At 46.0% G+C, this 19,579-nt stretch overlaps 1 protein-coding gene across 1 annotated transcript in view; it reads right to left on the bottom strand.

The window, feature by feature from the left end:
* Positions 1 to 19,579, bottom strand: part of SYT5 (synaptotagmin 5) — a 207,716-nt gene that overhangs the window by 10,348 nt on the left and 177,789 nt on the right. Inside the window, exons 6-7 of the mRNA XM_053689941.1 lie at positions 17,810 to 17,927; positions 14,821 to 14,954 (exon numbers count right to left, since the gene is read on the bottom strand). Of these exons, the coding sequence (XP_053545916.1) occupies positions 14,821 to 14,954; positions 17,810 to 17,927 (252 nt within the window). The remainder of the gene's footprint in view (positions 1 to 14,820; positions 14,955 to 17,809; positions 17,928 to 19,579) is intronic.

Genomic DNA, 19,579 nt, shown 5'->3' with positions numbered 1-19,579 from the left:
CTGCTGCTATCCCCTCCTTTACTCTGTGATTAGGCTACAGAAGCGGCTGCTATCCCCTCTTTCACTCTGTGATTAGGCTGCAAGAGTTGCTGCTGTCCCCTCCTTCACTGTGTGATTAGGCTACAGAAGCTGCTACTATACCCTCCTTCACTCTGTGATTAGGCTACAGAAGCTGCTGCTATCCCCACATTTACTCTGTGATTAGGCTACAGAAGCTGCTGCTATCCCCTCCTTTACTCTGTGATTAGGCTACAGAAGCTGCTTCTATCCCCTCCTTTACTCTGTGATTAGGCTACAGAAGCTGCTGCTATCCCCTCCTTCACTCTGTGATTAGGCTACAGAAGCTGCTGCTATCCCTTCCTTTACTCTGTGATTAGGCTACAGAAGCTGCTGCTATCCCCTCCTTCACTCTGTGATTAGGCTACAGGAGCTGCTGCTATCCCATCCTTCACTTTTTGATTAGGCTACAGAAGCTGCTGCTATCCCCTCCTTCACTGCGAGATTAGGCTACAGAAGCTTTTCCTATCCCCTCCTTCACTCTGTGATTAGGCTACAGAAGCTGCTGCTATTCCCTCCTTCACTCTGTGATTAGGCTACAGAAGCTGCTGCTATCACCTCCTTCACTCTGTGATGAGGCTACAGGAGCTGCTGCTATCCCCTCCTTCACTTTTTGATTAGGCTACAGAAGCTTCTGCTATCTCCTCTTTCACTGCGTGATTAGGCTACAGAAGCTTTTGCTATCCCCTCCTTCGCTCTGTGATTAGGCTACAGGAGCTGCTGCTATCCCTTGCTTCACTCTGTGATTAGGCTACAGAAGCTGCTGCTATCCCCTCCTTCACTCTGTGATTAGGCTACAGGAGCTGCTGCTATCACCTCCTTCACTCTGTGATTAGGCTACAGAAGCTGCTGCTACCCCTCCTTCACTCTGTGATTAGGCTACAGGAGCTGCTGCTATCCCCTCCTTCACTCTGTGATTAGGCTTCAGGAGCTGCTGCTGTCCCCTCCTTCACTCTGTGATTAGGCTACAGGAGCTGCTGCTATCCCCTCCTTCACTCTGTGATTAGGCTTCAGGAGCTGCTGCTGTCCCCTCCTTCACTCTGTGATTAGGCTACAGGAGCTGCTGCTATCCCCTCCTTCAATCTTTGATTAGGCTACAGGAGCTGCTGCTACCCTCCTTCACTCTGTGATTAGGCTACAGGAGCTGCTGCTATCCCCTCCTTCAATCTGTGATTAGGCTACAGGAGCTGCTGCTATCCCCTCCTTTACTCTGTGATTAGGCTACAGGAGCTGCTGCTATCCCCTCCTTCAATCTGTGGTTAGGCTACAGAAGCTGCTGCTATTCCTCCTTCACTTTGTGATTAGGCTACAGGAGCTGTTGCTATCCCCTCGTTCACTCTGTGATTAGGCTACATGAGTTGCTGCTATCACCTCCTGCACTCTGTGATTAGGCTACAGAAGCTGTTGCTATCCCCTCCTTCACTCTGTGATTAGGCTACAGGAGCTGCTGCTACCCCTCCTTCACTCTGTGATTAGGCTACAAGAGCTGCTGCTATCCCCTCCTTCACTCTGTGATTAGGCTACAGAAGCTGCTGCTATCTCCTCCTTTACTCTGTGATTAGGCTACAGGAGCTGCTGCTATCCCCTCCTTCACTCTGTGATTAGGCTACAGAACCTGCTGCTACCCCTCCTTCACTCTGTGATTAGGCTACAGGAGCTGCTTCTATCCCCTCCCTCACTCTGTTATTAGGCTTTAGGAGCTGCTGCTGTCCCCTCCTTCACTCTGTGATTAGGCTACAGGAGCTGCTGCTATCCCCTCCTTCAATCTTTGATTAGGCTACAGGAGCTGCTGCTACCCTTCCTTCACTCTGTGATTAGGCTACAGGAGCTGCTGCTATCACCTCCTTCACTCTGTGATTAGGCTACAGGAGCTGCTGCTATCCCTCCTTTACTCTGTGATTAGGCTACAGGAGCTGCTGCTATCCCCTCCTTCACTCTGTGATTAGGCTACAGGACCTGCTGCTATCCCCTCCTTCACTTTGAGATTAGGCTACAGAAGCTGCTGCTATCCCCTCCTTCACTCTGTGATTAGGCTACAGAAGCTGCTGCTATCCCCTCCTTCACTCTGTGATTAGGCTATAGAAGCGGCTGCTATCCCCTCTTTCACTCTGTGATTAGGCTGCAGGAGTTGCTGCTGTCCCCTCCTTCACTGTGTGATTAGGCTACAGAAGCTGCTACTATACCCTCCTTCACTCTGTGATTAGGCTACAGAAGCTGCTGTTATCCCCTCCTTTACTCTGTGATTAGGCTACAGAAGCTGCTGCTATCCCCTCCTTTACTCTGTGATTAGGCTACAGAAGCTGCTTCTATCCCCTCCTTTACTCTGTGATTAGGCTACAGAAGCTGCTGCTATCCCCTCCTTCACTCTGTGATTAGGCTACAGAAGCTGCTGCTATCCCTTCCTTTACTCTGTGATTAGGCTACAGAAGCTGCTGCTATCCCCTCCTTCACTCTGTGATTAGGCTACAGGAGCTGCTGCTATCCCATCCTTTACTCTGTGATTAGGCTACAGGAGCTGCTGCTACCCCTCCTTCACTCTGTGATTAGGCTACAGGAGCTGCTGCTATCCCCTCCTTCACTCTGTGATGAGGCTACAGGAGCTGCTGCTATCCCCTCCTTCACTTTTTGATTAGGCTACAGAAGCTGCTGCTATCCCCTCCTTCACTGCGAGATTAGGCTACAGAAGCTTTTCCTATCCCCTCTTTCACTTTGAGATTAGGCTACAGAAGCTGCTGCTATTCCCTCCTTCACTCTGTGATTAGGCTACAGAAGCTGCTGCTATCACCTCCTTCACTCTGTGATGAGGCTACAGGAGCTGCTGCTATCCCCTCCTTCACTTTTTGATTAGGCTACAGAAGCTTCTGCTATCTCCTCTTTCACTGCGTGATTAGGCTACAGAAGCTTTTGCTATCCCCTCCTTCACTCTGTGATTAGGCTACAGGAGCTGCTGCTATTCCCTCCTTCACTCTGTGATTAGGCTACAGGAGTTGCTGCTATCCCCTCCTTTACTCTGTGATTAGGCTACAGGACCTGCTGCTATCCCCTCTTTCACTTTGAGATTAGGCTACAGAAGCTGCTGCTATCCCCTCCTTCACTCTGTGATTAGGCTACAGAAGCTGCTGCTATCCCCTCCTTTACTCTGTGATTAGGCTACAGAAGCGGCTGCTATCCCCTCTTTCACTCTGTGATTAGGCTGCAAGAGTTGCTGCTGTCCCCTCCTTCACTGTGTGATTAGGCTACAGAAGCTGCTGCTATACCCTCCTTCACTCTGTGATTAGGCTACAGAAACGGCTGCTACCCCCTCCTTTACTCTGTGATTAGGCTACAGAAGCTGCTGCTATCCCCTCCTTTACTCTGTGATTAGGCTACAGAAGCTGCTGCTATCCCCTCCTTTACTCTGTGATTAGGCTACAGAAGCTGCTTCTATCCCCTCCTTTACTCTGTGATTAGGCTACAGAAGCTGCTGCTATCCCCTCCTTCACTCTGTGATTAGGCTACAGAAGCTGCTGCTATCCCTTCCTTTACTCTGTGATTAGGCTACAGAAGCTGCTGCTATCACCTCCTTTAATCTGTGATTAGGCTACAGGAGCTGCTGCTATCCCCTCCTTCACTGTGTGATTAGGCTACAGAAGCTGCTGCAACCCCTCCTTCACTCTGTGATTAGGCTACAGGAGCTTATGCTGTCCCATCTTTTACTCTGTGATTAGGCTACAGGAGCTTATGCTATCCCATCTTTTACTCTGTGATTAGGCTACAGGAGATACTGCTACCCCTCCTTCACTCTGTGATTAGGCTACAGAAGCTGCTGCTATCCCCTCCTTCAATCTGTGATTAGGCTACAGGAGCTGCTGCTATCTCCTCCTTAACTCTGTGATTAGGCTACAGGAGCTGCTGCTACCCCTCCTTCACTCTGTGATTAGGCTACAGAGCTGCTGCTATCCCCTCCTTCACTCTGTGATTAGGCTACAGGAGTTGCTGCTATCCCCTCCTTCACTCTGTGATTAGGCTACAGGAGCTGCTGCTATTCCCTCCTTCACTCTGTGATTAGGCTACAGGAGTTGCTGCTATCCCCTCCTTTACTCTGTGATTAGGCTACAGGACCTGCTGCTATCCCCTCTTTCACTTTGAGATTAGGCTACAGAAGCTGCTGCTATCCCCTCCTTCACTCTGTGATTAGGCTACAGAAGCTGCTGCTATCCCCTCCTTTACTCTGTGATTAGGCTACAGAAGTGGCTGCTATCCCCTCTTTCACTCTGTGATTAGGCTGCAAGAGTTGCTGCTGTCCCCTCCTTCACTGTGTGATTAGGCTACAGAAGCTGCTACTATACCCTCCTTCACTCTGTGATTAGGCTACAGAAGCTGCTGCTATCCCCTCATTTACTCTGTGATTAGGCTACAGAAGCTGCTGCTATCCCCTCCTTCACTCTGTGATTAGGCTACAGAAGCTGCTGCTATCCCTTCCTTTACTCTGTGATTAGGCTACAGAAGCTGCTGCTATCCCCTCCTTCACCCTGTGATTAGGCTACAGGAGCTGCTGCTATCCCATCCTTTACTCTGTGATTAGGCTACAGAAGCTGCTTCTATCCCCTCCTTTACTCTGTGATTAGGCTCCAGAAGCTGCTGCTATCCCCTCCTTCACTCTGTGATTAGGCTACAGAAGCTGCTGCTATCCCTTCCTTTACTCTGTGATTAGGCTACAGAAGCTGCTGCTATCCCCTCCTTCACCCTGTGATTAGGCTACAGGAGCTGCTGCTATCCCATCCTTTACTCTGTGATTAGGCTACAGGAGCTGCTGCTACCCCTCCTTCACTCTGTGATTAGGCTACAGGAGCTGCTGCTATCCCCTCCTTCACTCTGTGATGAGGCTACAGGAGCTGCTGCTATCCCCTCCTTCACTTTTTGATTAGGCTACAGAAGCTGCTGCTATCCCCTCCTTCACTGCGAGATTAGGCTACAGAAGCTTTTCCTATCCCCTCCTTCACTCTGTGATTAGGCTACAGAAGCTGCTGCTATTCCCTCCTTCACTCTGTGATTAGGCTACAGAAGCTGCTGCTATCACCTCCTTCACTCTGTGATGAGGCTACAGGAGCTGCTGCTATCCCCTCCTTCACTTTTTGATTAGGCTACAGAAGCTTCTGCTATCTCCTCTTTCACTGCGTGATTAGGCTACAGAAGCTTTTGCTATCCCCTCCTTCGCTCTGTGATTAGGCTACAGGAGCTGCTGCTATCCCTTGCTTCACTCTGTGATTAGGCTACAGAAGCTGCTGCTATCCCCTCCTTCACTCTGTGATTAGGCTACAGAAGCTGCTGCTATCACCTTCTTCACTATGTGATTAGGCTACAGGAGCTGCTGCTATCACCTCCTTCACTCTGTGATTAGGCTACAGAAGCTGCTGCTACCCCTCCTTCACTCTGTGATTAGGCTACAGGAGCTGCTGCTATCCCCTCCTTCACTCTGTGATTAGGCTTCAGGAGCTGCTGCTGTCCCCTCCTTCACTCTGTGATTAGGCTACAGGAGCTGCTGCTATCCCCTCCTTCACTCTGTGATTAGGCTTCAGGAGCTGCTGCTGTCCCCTCCTTCACTCTGTGATTAGGCTACAGGAGCTGCTGCTATCCCCTCCTTCAATCTTTGATTAGGCTACAGGAGCTGCTGCTACCCTCCTTCACTCTGTGATTAGGCTACAGGAGCTGCTGCTATCCCCTCCTTCAATCTGTGATTAGGCTAAAGGAGCTGCTGCTATCCCCTCCTTTACTCTGTGATTAGGCTACAGGAGCTGCTGCTATCCCCTCCTTCAATCTGTGGTTAGGCTACAGAAGCTGCTGCTACTCCTCCTTCACTTTGTGATTAGGCTACAGGAGCTGTTGCTATCCCCTCGTTCACTCTGTGATTAGGCTACATGAGTTGCTGCTATCACCTCCTTCACTCTGTGATTAGGCTACAGAAGCTGTTGCTATCCCCTCCTTCACTCTGTGATTAGGCTACAGGAGCTGCTGCTACCCATCCTTCACTCTGTGATTAGGCTACAAGAGCTGCTGCTATCCCTTCCTTCACTCTGTAATTAGGCTACAGAAGCTGCTGCTATCTCCTCCTTTACTCTGTGATTAGGCTACAGGAGCTGCTGCTATCCCCTCCTTCACTCTGTGATTAGGCTACAGAACCTGCTGCTACCCCTCCTTCACTCTGTGATTAGGCTACAGGAGCTGCTTCTATCCCCTCCTTCATTCTGTTATTAGGCTTTAGGAGCTGCTGCTGTCCCCTCCTTCACTCTGTGATTAGGCTACAGGAGCTGCTGCTATCCCCTCTTTCAATCTTTGATTAGGCTACAGGAGCTGCTGCTACCCTTCCTTCACTCTGTGATTAGGCTACAGGAGCTGCTGCTATCACCTCCTTCACTCTGTGATTAGGCTACAGGAGCTGCTGCTATCCCTCCTTTACTCTGTGATTAGGCTACAGGAGCTGCTGCTATCCCCTCCTTCACTCTGTGATTAGGCTACAGGACCTGCTGCTATCCCCTCCTTCACTTTGAGATTAGGCTACAGAAGCTGCTGCTATCCCCTCCTTCACTCTGTGATTAGGCTACAGAAGCTGCTGCTATCCCCTCCTTCACTCTGTGATTAGGCTATAGAAGCGGCTGCTATCCCCTCTTTCACTCTGTGATTAGGCTGCAGGAGTTGCTGCTGTCCCCTCCTTCACTGTGTGATTAGGCTACAGAAGCTGCTACTATACCCTCCTTCACTCTGTGATTAGGCTACAGAAGCTGCTGCTATCCCCTCCTTTACTCTGTGATTAGGCTACAGAAGCTGCTGCTATCCCCTCCTTTACTCTGTGATTAGGCTACAGAAGCTGCTTCTATCCCCTCCTTTACTCTGTGATTAGGCTACAGAAGCTGCTGCTATCCCCTCCTTCACTCTGTGATTAGGCTACAGAAGCTGCTGCTATCCCTTCCTTTACTCTGTGATTAGGCTACAGAAGCTGCTGCTATCCCCTCCTTCACTCTGTGATTAGGCTACAGGAGCTGCTGCTATCCCATCCTTTACTCTGTGATTAGGCTACAGGAGCTGCTGCTACCCCTCCTTCACTCTGTGATTAGGCTACAGGAGCTGCTGCTATCCCCTCCTTCACTCTGTGATGAGGCTACAGGAGCTGCTGCTATCCCCTCCTTCACTTTTTGATTAGGCTACAGAAGCTGCTGCTATCCCCTCCTTCACTGCGAGATTAGGCTACAGAAGCTTTTCCTATCCCCTCCTTCACTCTGTGATTAGGCTACAGAAGCTGCTGCTATTCCCTCCTTCACTCTGTGATTAGGCTACAGAAGCTGCTGCTATCACCTCCTTCACTCTGTAATGAGGCTACAGGAGCTGCTGCTATCCCCTCCTTCACTTTTTGATTAGGCTACAGAAGCTTCTGCTATCTCCTCTTTCACTGCGTGATTAGGCTACAGAAGCTTTTGCTATCCCCTCCTTCGCTCTGTGATTAGGCTACAGGAGCTGCTGCTATCCCTTGCTTCACTCTGTGATTAGGCTACAGAAGCTGCTGCTATCCCCTCCTTCAATCTGTGATTAAGATACAGAAGCTGTTGCTATCCCCTCCTTTACTCTGTGATTAGGCTACAGAAGCTGCTGCTATCCCCTCCTTCACTCTGTGATTAGGCTACAGAAGCTGTTGCTATCCCCTCCTTCACTCTGTGATTAGGCTACAGAAGCTGCTGCTATCACCTCCTTCACTCTGAAATTAGGCTACAGAAGCTGCTTCTATCCCCTCCTTCAATCTGTGATTAAGATACAGAAGCTGTTGCTATCCCCTCCTTTACTCTGTGATTAGGCTACAGAAGCTGCTGCTATCCCCTCCTTCACTCTGTGATTAGGCTGCAGAAGCTGTTGCTATCCCCTCCTTCACTCTGTGATTAGGCTACAGAAGCTGCTGCTATCCTCTCCTTTACTCTTTGATTAGGCTACAGAAGCTGCTGCTATCACCTTCTTCACTATGTGATTAGGCTACAGGAGCTGCTGCTATCACCTCCTTCACTCTGTGATTAGGCTACAGAAGCTGCTGCTACCCCTCCTTCACTCTGTGATTAGGCTACAGGAGCTGCTGCTATCCCCTCCTTCACTCTGTGATTAGGCTTCAGGAGCTGCTGCTGTCCCCTCCTTCACTCTGTGATTAGGCTACAGGAGCTGCTGCTATCCCCTCCTTCACTCTGTGATTAGGCTTCAGGAGCTGCTGCTGTCCCCTCCTTCACTCTGTGATTAGGCTACAGGAGCTGCTGCTATCCCCTCCTTCACTCTGTGATTAGGCTACAGGAGCTGCTGCTATCCCCTCCTTCAATCTTTGATTAGGCTAAAGGAGCTGCTGCTACCCTCCTTCACTCTGTGATTAGGCTACAGGAGCTGCTGCTATCCCCTCCTTCAATCTGTGATTAGGCTACAGGAGCTGCTGCTATCCCCTCCTTTACTCTGTGATTAGGCTACAGGAGCTGCTGCTATCCCCTCCTTCAATCTGTGGTTAGGCTACAGAAGCTGCTGCTACTCCTCCTTCACTTTGTGATTAGGCTACAGGAGCTGTTGCTATCCCCTCGTTCACTCTGTGATTAGGCTACATGAGGTGCTGCTATCACCTCCTTCACTCTGTGATTAGGCTACAGAAGCTGTTGCTATCCCCTCCTTCACTCTGTGATTAGGCTACAGGGGCTGCTGCTACCCCTCCTTCACTCTGTGATTAGGCTACAAGAGCTGCTGCTATCCCCTCCTTCACTCTGTGATTAGGCTACAGAAGCTGCTGCTATCTCCTCCTTTACTCTGTGATTAGGCTACAGGAGCTGCTGCTATCCCCTCCTTCACTCTGTGATTAGGCTACAGAACCTGCTGCTACCCCTCCTTCACTCTGTGATTAGGCTACAGGAGCTGCTTCTATCCCCTCCTTCACTCTGTTATTAGGCTTTAGGAGCTGCTGCTGTCCCCTCCTTCACTCTGTGATTAGGCTACAGGAGCTGCTGCTATCCCCTCCTTCAATCTTTGATTAGGCTACAGGAGCTGCTGCTACCCTTCCTTCACTCTGTGATTAGGCTACAGGAGCTGCTGCTATCACCTCCTTCACTCTGTGATTAGGCTACAGGAGCTGCTGCTATCCCTCCTTTACTCTGTGATTAGGCTACAGGAGCTGCTGCTATCCCCTCCTTCACTCTGTGATTAGGCTACAGGAGCTGCTGCTACCCCTCCTTCACTCTGTGATTAGGCTACAGGAGCTGCTGCTATCCCCTCCTTCACTCTGTGATTAGGCTACAGGAGCTGCTGCTATCTCCTCCTTCACTCTGTGATTAGGCTACATGAGTTGCTGCTATCACCTCCTTCACTCTGTGATTAGGCTACAGAAGCTGCTGCTATCTCCTCCTTCACTCTGTGATTAGGCTACATGAGTTGCTGCTATCACCTCCTTCACTCTGTGATTAGGCTACAGGAGCTGCTGCTATCCCCTCCTTCACTCTGTGATTAGGCTACAGGAGCTGCTGCTACCCCTCCTTCACTCTGTGATTAGGCTACAGGAGCTGCTGCTATCCCCTCCTTCACTCTGTGATTAGGCTACATGAGTTGCTGCTATCACCTCCTTCACTCTGTGATTAGGCTACAGGAGCTGCTGCTATCCCCTCCTTTACTCTGTGATTAGGCTACAGAAGCTGCTGCTATCACCTCCTTCACTCTGTGATTAGGCTACAGAAGCTGCTGCTATCCCCTCCTTCACTCTGTGATTAGGCTACAGAAGCTGCTGCTATCTCCTCCTTCACTCTGTGATTAGGCTACCGGAGCTGCTGCTATCCCTCCTTCACTCTGTGATTAGGCTACAGAAGCTGCTGCTATCCCCTCCTTCAATCTGTGATTAGGCTACAGGAGCTGCTGCTGCTATCCCCTCCTTTACTCTGTGATTAGGCTACAGGAGCTGTTGCTATCCCCTCCTTCAATCTGTAATTAGGCTACAGAAGCTGCTGCTACCCCTCCTTCACTCTGTGATTAGGCTACAGGAGCTATTGCTATCCCCTTGTTCACTCTGTGATTAGGCTACAGAAGCTGCTGCTATCCCCTCCTTAACTCTGTGATTAGGCTACAGAAGCTGCTGCTATCCCCTCCTTCACTCTGTGATTAGGCTAGAGGAGCTGCTGCTATCCCCTCCTTCACTCTGTGATTAGGCTACAGAAGCTGCTGCTACCCCTCCTTCACTCTGTGATTAGGCTACAGGAGCTATTGCTATCCCCTTGTTCACTCTGTGATTAGGCTACAGGAGTTGCTGCTATCCCCTCCTTAACTCTTTGATTAGGCTACAGAAGCTGCTGCTACCCCTCCTTCACTCTGTGATTAGGCTACAGGAGCTATTGCTATCCCCTTGTTCACTCTGTGATTAGGCTACAGGAGTTGCTGCTATCCCCTCCTTAACTCTGTAATTAGGCTACAGAAGCTGCTGCTATCCCCTCCTTCACTCTGTGATTAGGCTACAGGAGCTGCTGCTATCCCCTCCTTCACTCTGTGATTAGGCTATAGGACCTGTTGCTATCCCCTCCTTCACTCTGTGATTAGGCAACAGGAGATGTTGCTATCCCCTCCTTCACTCTGTGATTAGGCTACAGGAGCTGCTGCTATCCCCTCCTTCACTCTGTGATTAGGCTACAGAAGTTGCTGCTATCCCCTCCATCACTCTGTGATTAGGCTACAGGGGCTGCTGCTATCCCCTCCTTCACTCTGTGATTAGGCTACAGGAGCTGCTGCTATCACCTCCTTCACTCTGTGATTAGGCTACAGGAGCTGCTGCTATCACCTCCTTCACTCTGTGATTAGGCTACAGGAGATGCTGCTACCCCTCCTTCACTCTGTGATTAGGCTACATGAGTTGCTGCTATCACCTCCTTCACTCTGTGATTAGGCTACAGGAGCTGCTGCTATCCCCTCCTTCACTCTGTGATTAGGCTACAGAAGCTGCTGCTATCACCTCCTTCACTCTGTGATTAGGCTACAGAAGCTGCTGCTATCCCCTCCTTCACTCTGTGATTAGGCTATAGGACCTGTTGCTATCCCCTCCTGATTAGGCTACAGAAGCTGCTGCTATCACCTCCTTCACTCTGTGATTAGGCTAGAGGAGCTGCTGCTATCCCCTCCTTCACTCTGTGATTAGGCTACAGAAGCTGCTGCTACCCCTCCTTCACTCTGTGATTAGGCTACAGGAGCTATTGCTATCCCCTTGTTCACTCTGTGATTAGGCTACAGGAGTTGCTGCTATCCCCTCCTTAACTCTGTGATTAGGCTACAGAAGCTGCTGCTACCCCTCCTTCACTCTGTGATTAGGCTACAGGAGCTATTGCTATCCCCTTGTTCACTCTGTGATTAGGCTACAGGAGTTGCTGCTATCCCCTCCTTAACTCTGTGATTAGGCTACAAAAGCTGCTGCTACCCCTCCTTCACTCTGTGATTAGGCTACAGGAGCTATTGCTATCCCCTTGTTCACTCTGTGATTAGGCTACAGGAGTTGCTGCTATCCCCTCCTTAACTCTGTAATTAGGCTACAGAAGCTGCTGCTATCCCCTCCTTCACTCTGTGATTAGGCTACAGGAGCTGCTGCTATCCCCTCCTTCACTCTGTGATTAGGCTATAGGACCTGTTGCTATCCCCTCCTTCACTCTGTGATTAGGCAACAGGAGATGTTGCTATCCCCTCCTTCACTCTGTGATTAGGCTACAGGAGCTGCTGCTATCCCCTCCTTCACTCTGTGATTAGGCTACAGAAGTTGCTGCTATCCCCTCCATCACTCTGTGATTAGGCTACAGGGGCTGCTGCTATCCCCTCCTTCACTCTGTGATTAGGCTACAGGAGCTGCTGCTATCACCTCCTTCACTCTGTGATTAGGCTACAGGAGCTGCTGCTATCACCTCCTTCACTCTGTGATTAGGCTACAGGAGCTGCTGCTACCCCTCCTTCACTCTGTGATTAGGCTACAGGAGATGCTGCTACCCCTCCTTCACTCTGTGATTAGGCTACATGAGTTGCTGCTATCACCTCCTTCACTCTGTGATTAGGCTACAGAAGCTGCTGCTATCCCCTCCTTCACTCTGTGATTAGGCTACAGGAGCTGCTGCTACCCCTCCTTCACTCTGTGATTAGGCTACAGAAGCTGGTGCTATCTCCTCCTTCACTCTGTGATTAGGCTACCGGAGCTGCTGCTATCTCCTCCTTCACTCTGTGATTAGTCTACAGGAGCTGCTGCTATCCCTCCTTCACTCTGTGATTAGGCTACAGAAGCTGCTGCTATCCCCTCCTTCACTCTGTGATTAGGCTACCGGAGCTGCTGCTATCTCCTCCTTCACTCCGTGATTAGTCATTTTCTCCTACAGATCCTCACTGGCTCTGCCTCTAATATGCAATGTACAGAGAGAGAGTGGAACTAAGGCAACAAGTGCAAGAAACAATTGCTCCTTTTATGCAGCTTAGATGCTGTCAATATTAATGCTATAGAAATGAATGCAGTGAAAGGAACCACCCAGAAAAGTCACTGGAACAAGAGAGGGAAAAAATAAAAGAAAAAAAGAGGATAGAAAGATATGTGCATCTCATCTGTGGTTTATTTTATATTTATCAGTAGAAGACCAGTAATACTAGTGAATGTTAATATTAAAACACACCTCAAATAAATAATTACAAATCTATGGCAAGATTACAGCAATAGCAAATTCTAAAGGGACTGTTGTTTACTGGGTAGACAGGTTTCCATGCTGCCTAGAAATTTTTGAATATATACATTGTGGGTCCCAACTAAGGGGGCGATTTATCAAGCTGAGGTGGACAGTGTGCCCCTGTCCGCCGCAGATCGCCTCTGGCAGGCTGAATTACCCTGGCGGAATTCAGCATTGCACACGAGCGCCAATCACGTGCAGGCAGGAGCTGTCAATCTCCCAGGAGATTGAATTTCGCCACTGTAGAGGTGGCGAAAGATTAGGGAAGCTGTATCGGTCTGATGACTCCTGCTGGTTAATACGATGTGCTGGTTCTCTTGTGAGAACCTGCAGCCGTAGTGGGTCGAAAGACTTGCAAAGCATTTGATAAATCGACCCATTTGTGATGATTTGGATTATGTGAAGTCATGGTTCTGTATTATTGTCTTGAAAATAAAAATTAAAGACTGGTGGACCCATAGAAAGCTAGAGATTGTAATATCTAGACCAGTGATTTTCAACAATCACACCATCCCAAAATTTTACAAAATCACACATTGTAGCCTAATACAGCATATATTAGACATCATAATGATTGTCTGTGAATGAATGTCAATATGTCATGGTTGTAAATGATGTCTGCCTGTCTGCCTGATGAGCCTGTCACATCAAAACAAGCAAAATTTAAAAAATATGTCACACTGTTCTCAGTCTGCCGCGGCACACCTGAGGATCTCTCACGGCACACTAGTGTGGTTGAAAAACGCTGATCTAGACATTATATTATACCAATATGTAATTTTTCAATATTAAGGAAAAAGGAATAAACAGAAAAGAGAATAAGGGGTAAATTTAACATAGTGCGAGCAGACATGATACGATGTAGTGTATCATGTCCGCTGCGCATTGATAAATGCAGACAGCATACGCTGTCTGCATTTATCATTGCACCAGCAGTTCTTGAGGCCGGGTTTATTTCTGTCCGCGGCCTTAGAGCAGGCGGACAAGTCATGGAGCAGCGGTCTTGATAAATAAGACCCTCAATCTTAGACGCTTTGAGTGCTAATGACGGCTCTGAGCCGTCACAGAGTTTCTCACTTTGGTGCTAATGATGGCTCAGAGCTGTCATGAGCACTCTCCCACCTTGAGGGAGATTTTGGGGCTCCTAACCGCTCCTACCACGGCAACCGTGCCTGTAGAGTGACAGGCATTGCCGGGGCTTCACGTGATGCACTGTGATGTCACGCGCAATGAGGTAATGACGTCACCGCGCAACTTTATTTATACTTAACAATGTTAAGTATAGGAGCAGGGGGCATGCTGCTTAGAAGCGTGTATCTCAGGCATCTAAGCAGCTACAGACCCCCAAGACCCACTGTTGGAAAGGTAATCGCCTAACTTTTCCAACAGTGTAAGTCTTGGGGGTCTGTAAAAATGAAATAAAATACAAAAAAACCATAGAAAGTATTAGCACCAAGGTGGGAAAGTGCTTAGCACTCAAAGGGTTAAATAAAAAATAATGTGCCCTAGGAACAACAAGGGGAGAAGAAAACCCACTCTATCAATATAACCATGAAGGCAAAGAGTAAAATATTTTAATTTAAAAAAGTGAGGACAAAAATATTTCAAGGGTAATAAAGAAAGATAACAGTTGCATAAACAAAATATTCAAATACAGGATAGAAAATGTCTAATTTGAAAAGAGAACATCATGCCTTAATATTTGCTGGAAACTATCACTGTCTAGTGGCTTAGTCAGGGAGATTTGGGAGTGTAAAACTATAAGACGAGTACTGTAATATCATGCTGAAGGGCAGCTGGGTTGGGAGTGGGAGGAGCTGGGCTGGAAGTTGTGTGTTGCTGAATAGTGTTTAAGCAGTTCAGGCATGGTCAGGTGGTCTTTGCCAATATGTGACTTTAATAAGATCCTGGGAAACAGGAGTTCTGCTATTTAGACAAGATGACAAATCACTTCCCTTCACCGTGTGCCACACCACTTATGTTTTCTACCTTGCTTTAGCATGTAAGAAAATATTTTATTTTAAATATAGAGTCTGAAATTATCAGTGCTGCTCACCTGGATTTGTTCAAAAGGAACTTCAAAGCTGAACGACTCATTGTAATAGGGATTCAGGGTATTTTTCTTGATGGTTGTCTTCTTCTTTTTCAGTCGTTTGCCATTCTGCATGAGATGAATCTTTACATACGGGTCTAATAAAGGAAACAAAACGGGAAAAGTAAATAAAGGTACAGCTACAATACAATATATACAAATAGCAAAACAAATCTCATTATTTTTTTAGGATTGCGCATGAGTAGGCTTTTTTTTGTGTTATAGGATACTTAATTTGTCTTTTTGTTATGAATGCTATGATAAAAAAAATAGTACTTGATATAAGCCACGTTCGGCAAGTGCTCAGAGCCAGCCCCGACACATCTGCTTCAGCGATGACGTGACGCTATGGAGACGTCACAGGTAAGGGAGCTTAGAAAAAACGTTCCCAGCGTAACGTCTCCCGTCACCACACTGCCCGTACAAATTCGGAACCAGTTGTACTCGTATTAAACTATCTCCGAACCAGTTGTACTCGTTTATCAACACCATGGCACTGAATATTGCTACTAAACTTTTTGCTGCTCTTTTATATTTTTCCCACCTACATAATTGTATTTTACATGTTTTCAAATGTATTACCATGTGCTGTTATATTGAGATATTTTCATGTTTTTTTAACAAATGGTTTTTTAATGATGGCTGGGGATGTACGGTATTAAATTGACCTTTTTTAATTATGTGTTTATCTCCTGCAAATGGTGTTAAACATATAGTCAAAGCATTGCATCTGTGGCAAATTTATAACACTATCATATATATATATATATATATATATATATACACACACACATGTTGCTCATGGAGGCTGCCATCCTTAGAAGTGTCTGAGCTTGCTCGAATAAATCCCAGCGTTACCAGCACGCTGGAAACACTGGGACTTGTGTAATCCGAGCACTCAATGAACACCCAGCTCCTCGCTTGGAAGTGCCCTGCGTTTGTTTGGAGCACTTGCGGAACGTGGCAATAGTTAAAACATATCTAAAGGGTCTGGGAAATTATAGGCAAACAGCTTATATTAATACCAGCCTTTAAAGGGACACTAAATACAAGTTTTTAATTTCGTGATTCAGATAGAGCATGCAATTTTAAGCAACTTTCCAATTTTCTCCTATTATCAATTTGTCCTCTTCCTATTGCTTTCTTTCTTTGAAAAATAAGGCAGATAAGCTATTTTGGGTTCAGAACCATGGAAAGCACTTGTTTATTGGTGGGTGAATAATGGGCCGGCATATAAACTTACATTCTTTCATTTCAAATAAAGATACCAAGAGAATGAAGAAAATTTGATTATAGGAGTAAATGAGAAAGTTTATTAATATTGCATGCTCTATCTGAATGACAAAAGACAAATTCTGTGTTCAGTGTCCCTTTAAGTTCTTAGGGAAACAAAACATTAGTCTTTAAATAGCATAAATGATTGGCTTTAAGTACTCATTAATGAAAATTCTCAAGCTCTGCACTTCCACAAATAACCAGTTGACTCTAAGGGCTCCATTAATTAAGCAGCGGATGCTGCTTCAGAGCCTCTTCGTTTCCTGTTAGCCACCTTTTAGGTGGCCGGATTAAAATCATCCCAATCCGATCTGGATGATTGACAGCCCCTGCTCGGGGCCAATTGGCCGCCAGTGAGCAGGGGGCAGCATTGCACAAGCATTTCACTAGAAATGCTTGTGCAATGTTAAATGCTGACAGCGAATCATGTCCGCTCGATTATTGATAAATCTAACCCTAAATATGAACATGTTAACACTAGTTCTTGTGCAGGGTGGTGTTTTTTTTCTTACATACAGTTCTATTTTACTTTTATCATCAAAATTGCTTTGGATTTTGATAAAGTATGTAAAAAGTGAAGGAGTAATTTATATATATTTTTAGAATCTATCCTGTATGGTGTAAACACTGATACGTATCCTTTAAATTGTGCGTGTATATTTATATATAAATTTATTTCAGTGAATATTGTAAAATGTAACCCCGGATAGTAAGAGGAGGGGTTTTTGACCCCACTTAGGCCATGGAGTGGGGATCATAGACAGGTCAATAAGGTGGCTAAGGAGAAGATACAGGTTGGGGGAAGTGGAAGTTGGGTCTTTTCCTGAAAAGTAAGAACAAAGACAGGAGACGCTCCCTCCCTCCCTCCCTATGGTTTGTATTGTCGCAGCTGTGGGTTGGCGGGATGCTTGAATTATTTATGTTTAAGTTGATGATAATTTGGTACCTCCCTAAGGGTTGAGAAAGACTTTTGGATGTACCTGGTGATTAAGCCAGTGGAATGTACATTTGGGCTGGTGCAAGCCCCTCTATTGGGTTTTATGTGGCTTTGAAGTTATGTTTACAGAATATTTGTTATTTATATTTTAATAAAGTTGGTTACGGCCTTTTACACCCCAGTAATGGTGTTGAGTCTTATTGGAATGCAATGAATGCCTAGTATGGGGTCAAAGATTTGTCTCCGATATGGTTACAATTGCTACATGGCGCTATCTTCATTTTTTGAGATACTTTTTTTTTTTAATGAACTAAACTGCAAACTTGCAAAGATGCAGCATCAACCCCAACAAACTATCTCTACCCCCTCCTTTACCATTTTCATGCTTTTCATTTTAGGATATGAATTTAATACTTTGTAACAGGCTGTTTTGTCTTTGTCTGTGGAGTCATCTATTTATGGTGTAAATTTTTTTTAACTTTCTCTTCCCCTTTTTTAACTCTCCTATTTCATATTGCAAGTACCTTAGAACGTTATGTATATTTAACACACTGCTGCCCTTTCCTATTGTTTATCTGCTGGATGTTGTTCTTTAATAGAGTCAAACTCTGTATTTACTTTGTCTTCACAAAGGATTAAGATATTCAATAAAAAAATTATGAGAAAAAGTTCTTAAATATTACTAGAAAATGAAACAAACATATACCTGGCTAATATTTTCAACAGCTTGACAAAACCCACCAGAAAGTCCTCCTACATCCATCTTTTTCAGATTTTTGGCCTCCAGCACAATTACAGTGAGCTTTCCTGCAGTGGGCACATATCGAAGAGAGAAACAGATGTCTCCCAGCTTCTCTTGCTAGAAAAGTACAAGTAAAATAAGCAATAAAATGAATATATTTAAATATTACAGCTTTTTAGTCATGTATAAGCAATAGAGAATATAGAGCCATGTTTTCATGCACATATTACAATAACTAGTGTAATATATGGGGTAAGATTTTTTTTAAAAAAAACATAAAATAAATCTGAACTATTTTAAAATGTTTGTCAAATTTTAAGCTATAAAATTGAATTAGAAAGATTATTTTAAACAGGAACTAGTAGGGAACAGGCTATTGCCAGTCCGGGCCTGATAGGGAAACTTCCTTAACTAGAAACCACAGGGTCCAGGTGCAAGAATCTAAGAAGGGGCCCCCCATCCACCCCTCCCCCTCCAAAAAAAAGTGAATTTAATACTTTTTTTTTTTTTTACATTTAACACAGAAAAAAAATGTGAATCAGATTACATGTCTGCAAAAGGAGGTACCCTGTGCCCACAGTCTGTGAGATGGTCTGACCCCCTATTACTGTATATAGGGACACTGTTTAACCCCCCAGTACTGTATATAGTAAGTTAGTGACACAGTCTGTAATCTGCCAGCGAGATGGCTGGCCTGACCCTACCCACCCAGTACTTTATAAAGTGACCACAGTAGTCAGTGACATGGTCCATCCCCCATACTGTATATAGTGGTACTGTATAGTGACACTGTTTACCCCCTGCCCCCCAATGCTGTAGTAACAAGGTCTGTAATTTTCTGGTTCCACAAACATACACACATACATGTATAAATACAAAAGAAAAAAGCGGATCCATCCGATACTTTCCAAAACACAGTGACTTTATTGTAGCAGTTTTCTTTCACAAATAATCATTGAAAAAACTTCAGAGACACACACTTAAAATCATGGGAGTTGATACGATATGAGGTTCGGTTTTAGTCTTACATGTTTCGGCGGATCCTGACCGCCTTAATCATAGACCATACCGGAACCTCTGTACCTGTAACCTTTTACCTGAGTACAGGTACACGCCCTCAAACATTTACTCCAATCATATAAATACAATGGGATTTAAACGGGCTTGGCAACAAAGAACAATTATTCTATTAACTTTACATAGATAGATCTAATTCTATACTAATTCTTTATATAACATATTAAAAAGAGACATAATAAGTGAAGAAAAAACATAATTATGCTTACCTGATAAATTTATTTCTCTTGTAGTGTATCCAGTCCACGGATCATCCATAACTTGTGGGATATTCAGGTTTTTGTGCCTACAGCCACCTGAGATGTAAATCCGGCCCTGCGGATGATGGGAGGGACAAGGCAGGATTAAGCGGAAGGAACCACTGCCTGAAGAACCTTTCTCCCAAACACAGCCTCCGAAGAAGCAAGTATCAAAATTGTAAAATTTTGAAAAAGTGTGAAGCGAAGACCAAGTCGCAGCCTTGCAAATCTGTTCAACAGAGGCCTCATTTTTGAAGGCCCATGTGGAAGCCACAGCTCTAGTAGAATGAGCTGTAATCCTTTCAGGGGGCTGCTGTCCAGGCTAGGCGTATTACGCTCCGAAGCCAAAAGGAAAGAGAAGTTGCCAAAGCTTTTTGACCTCTCCTCTGTCCAGAGTAAACGACAAACAGGAAAGATGTTTGAAGAAAATCCTTAGTAGCTTGTAAGTAAAAC

The sequence above is a fragment of the Bombina bombina genome, chromosome 8, assembly GCF_027579735.1.
Source record: "Bombina bombina isolate aBomBom1 chromosome 8, aBomBom1.pri, whole genome shotgun sequence".
Lineage (NCBI taxonomy): Eukaryota > Metazoa > Chordata > Amphibia > Anura > Bombinatoridae > Bombina > Bombina bombina.
Note: the sequence above shows the minus strand (reverse complement) of the source record. Positions and strands in the feature narration are given on the sequence as shown.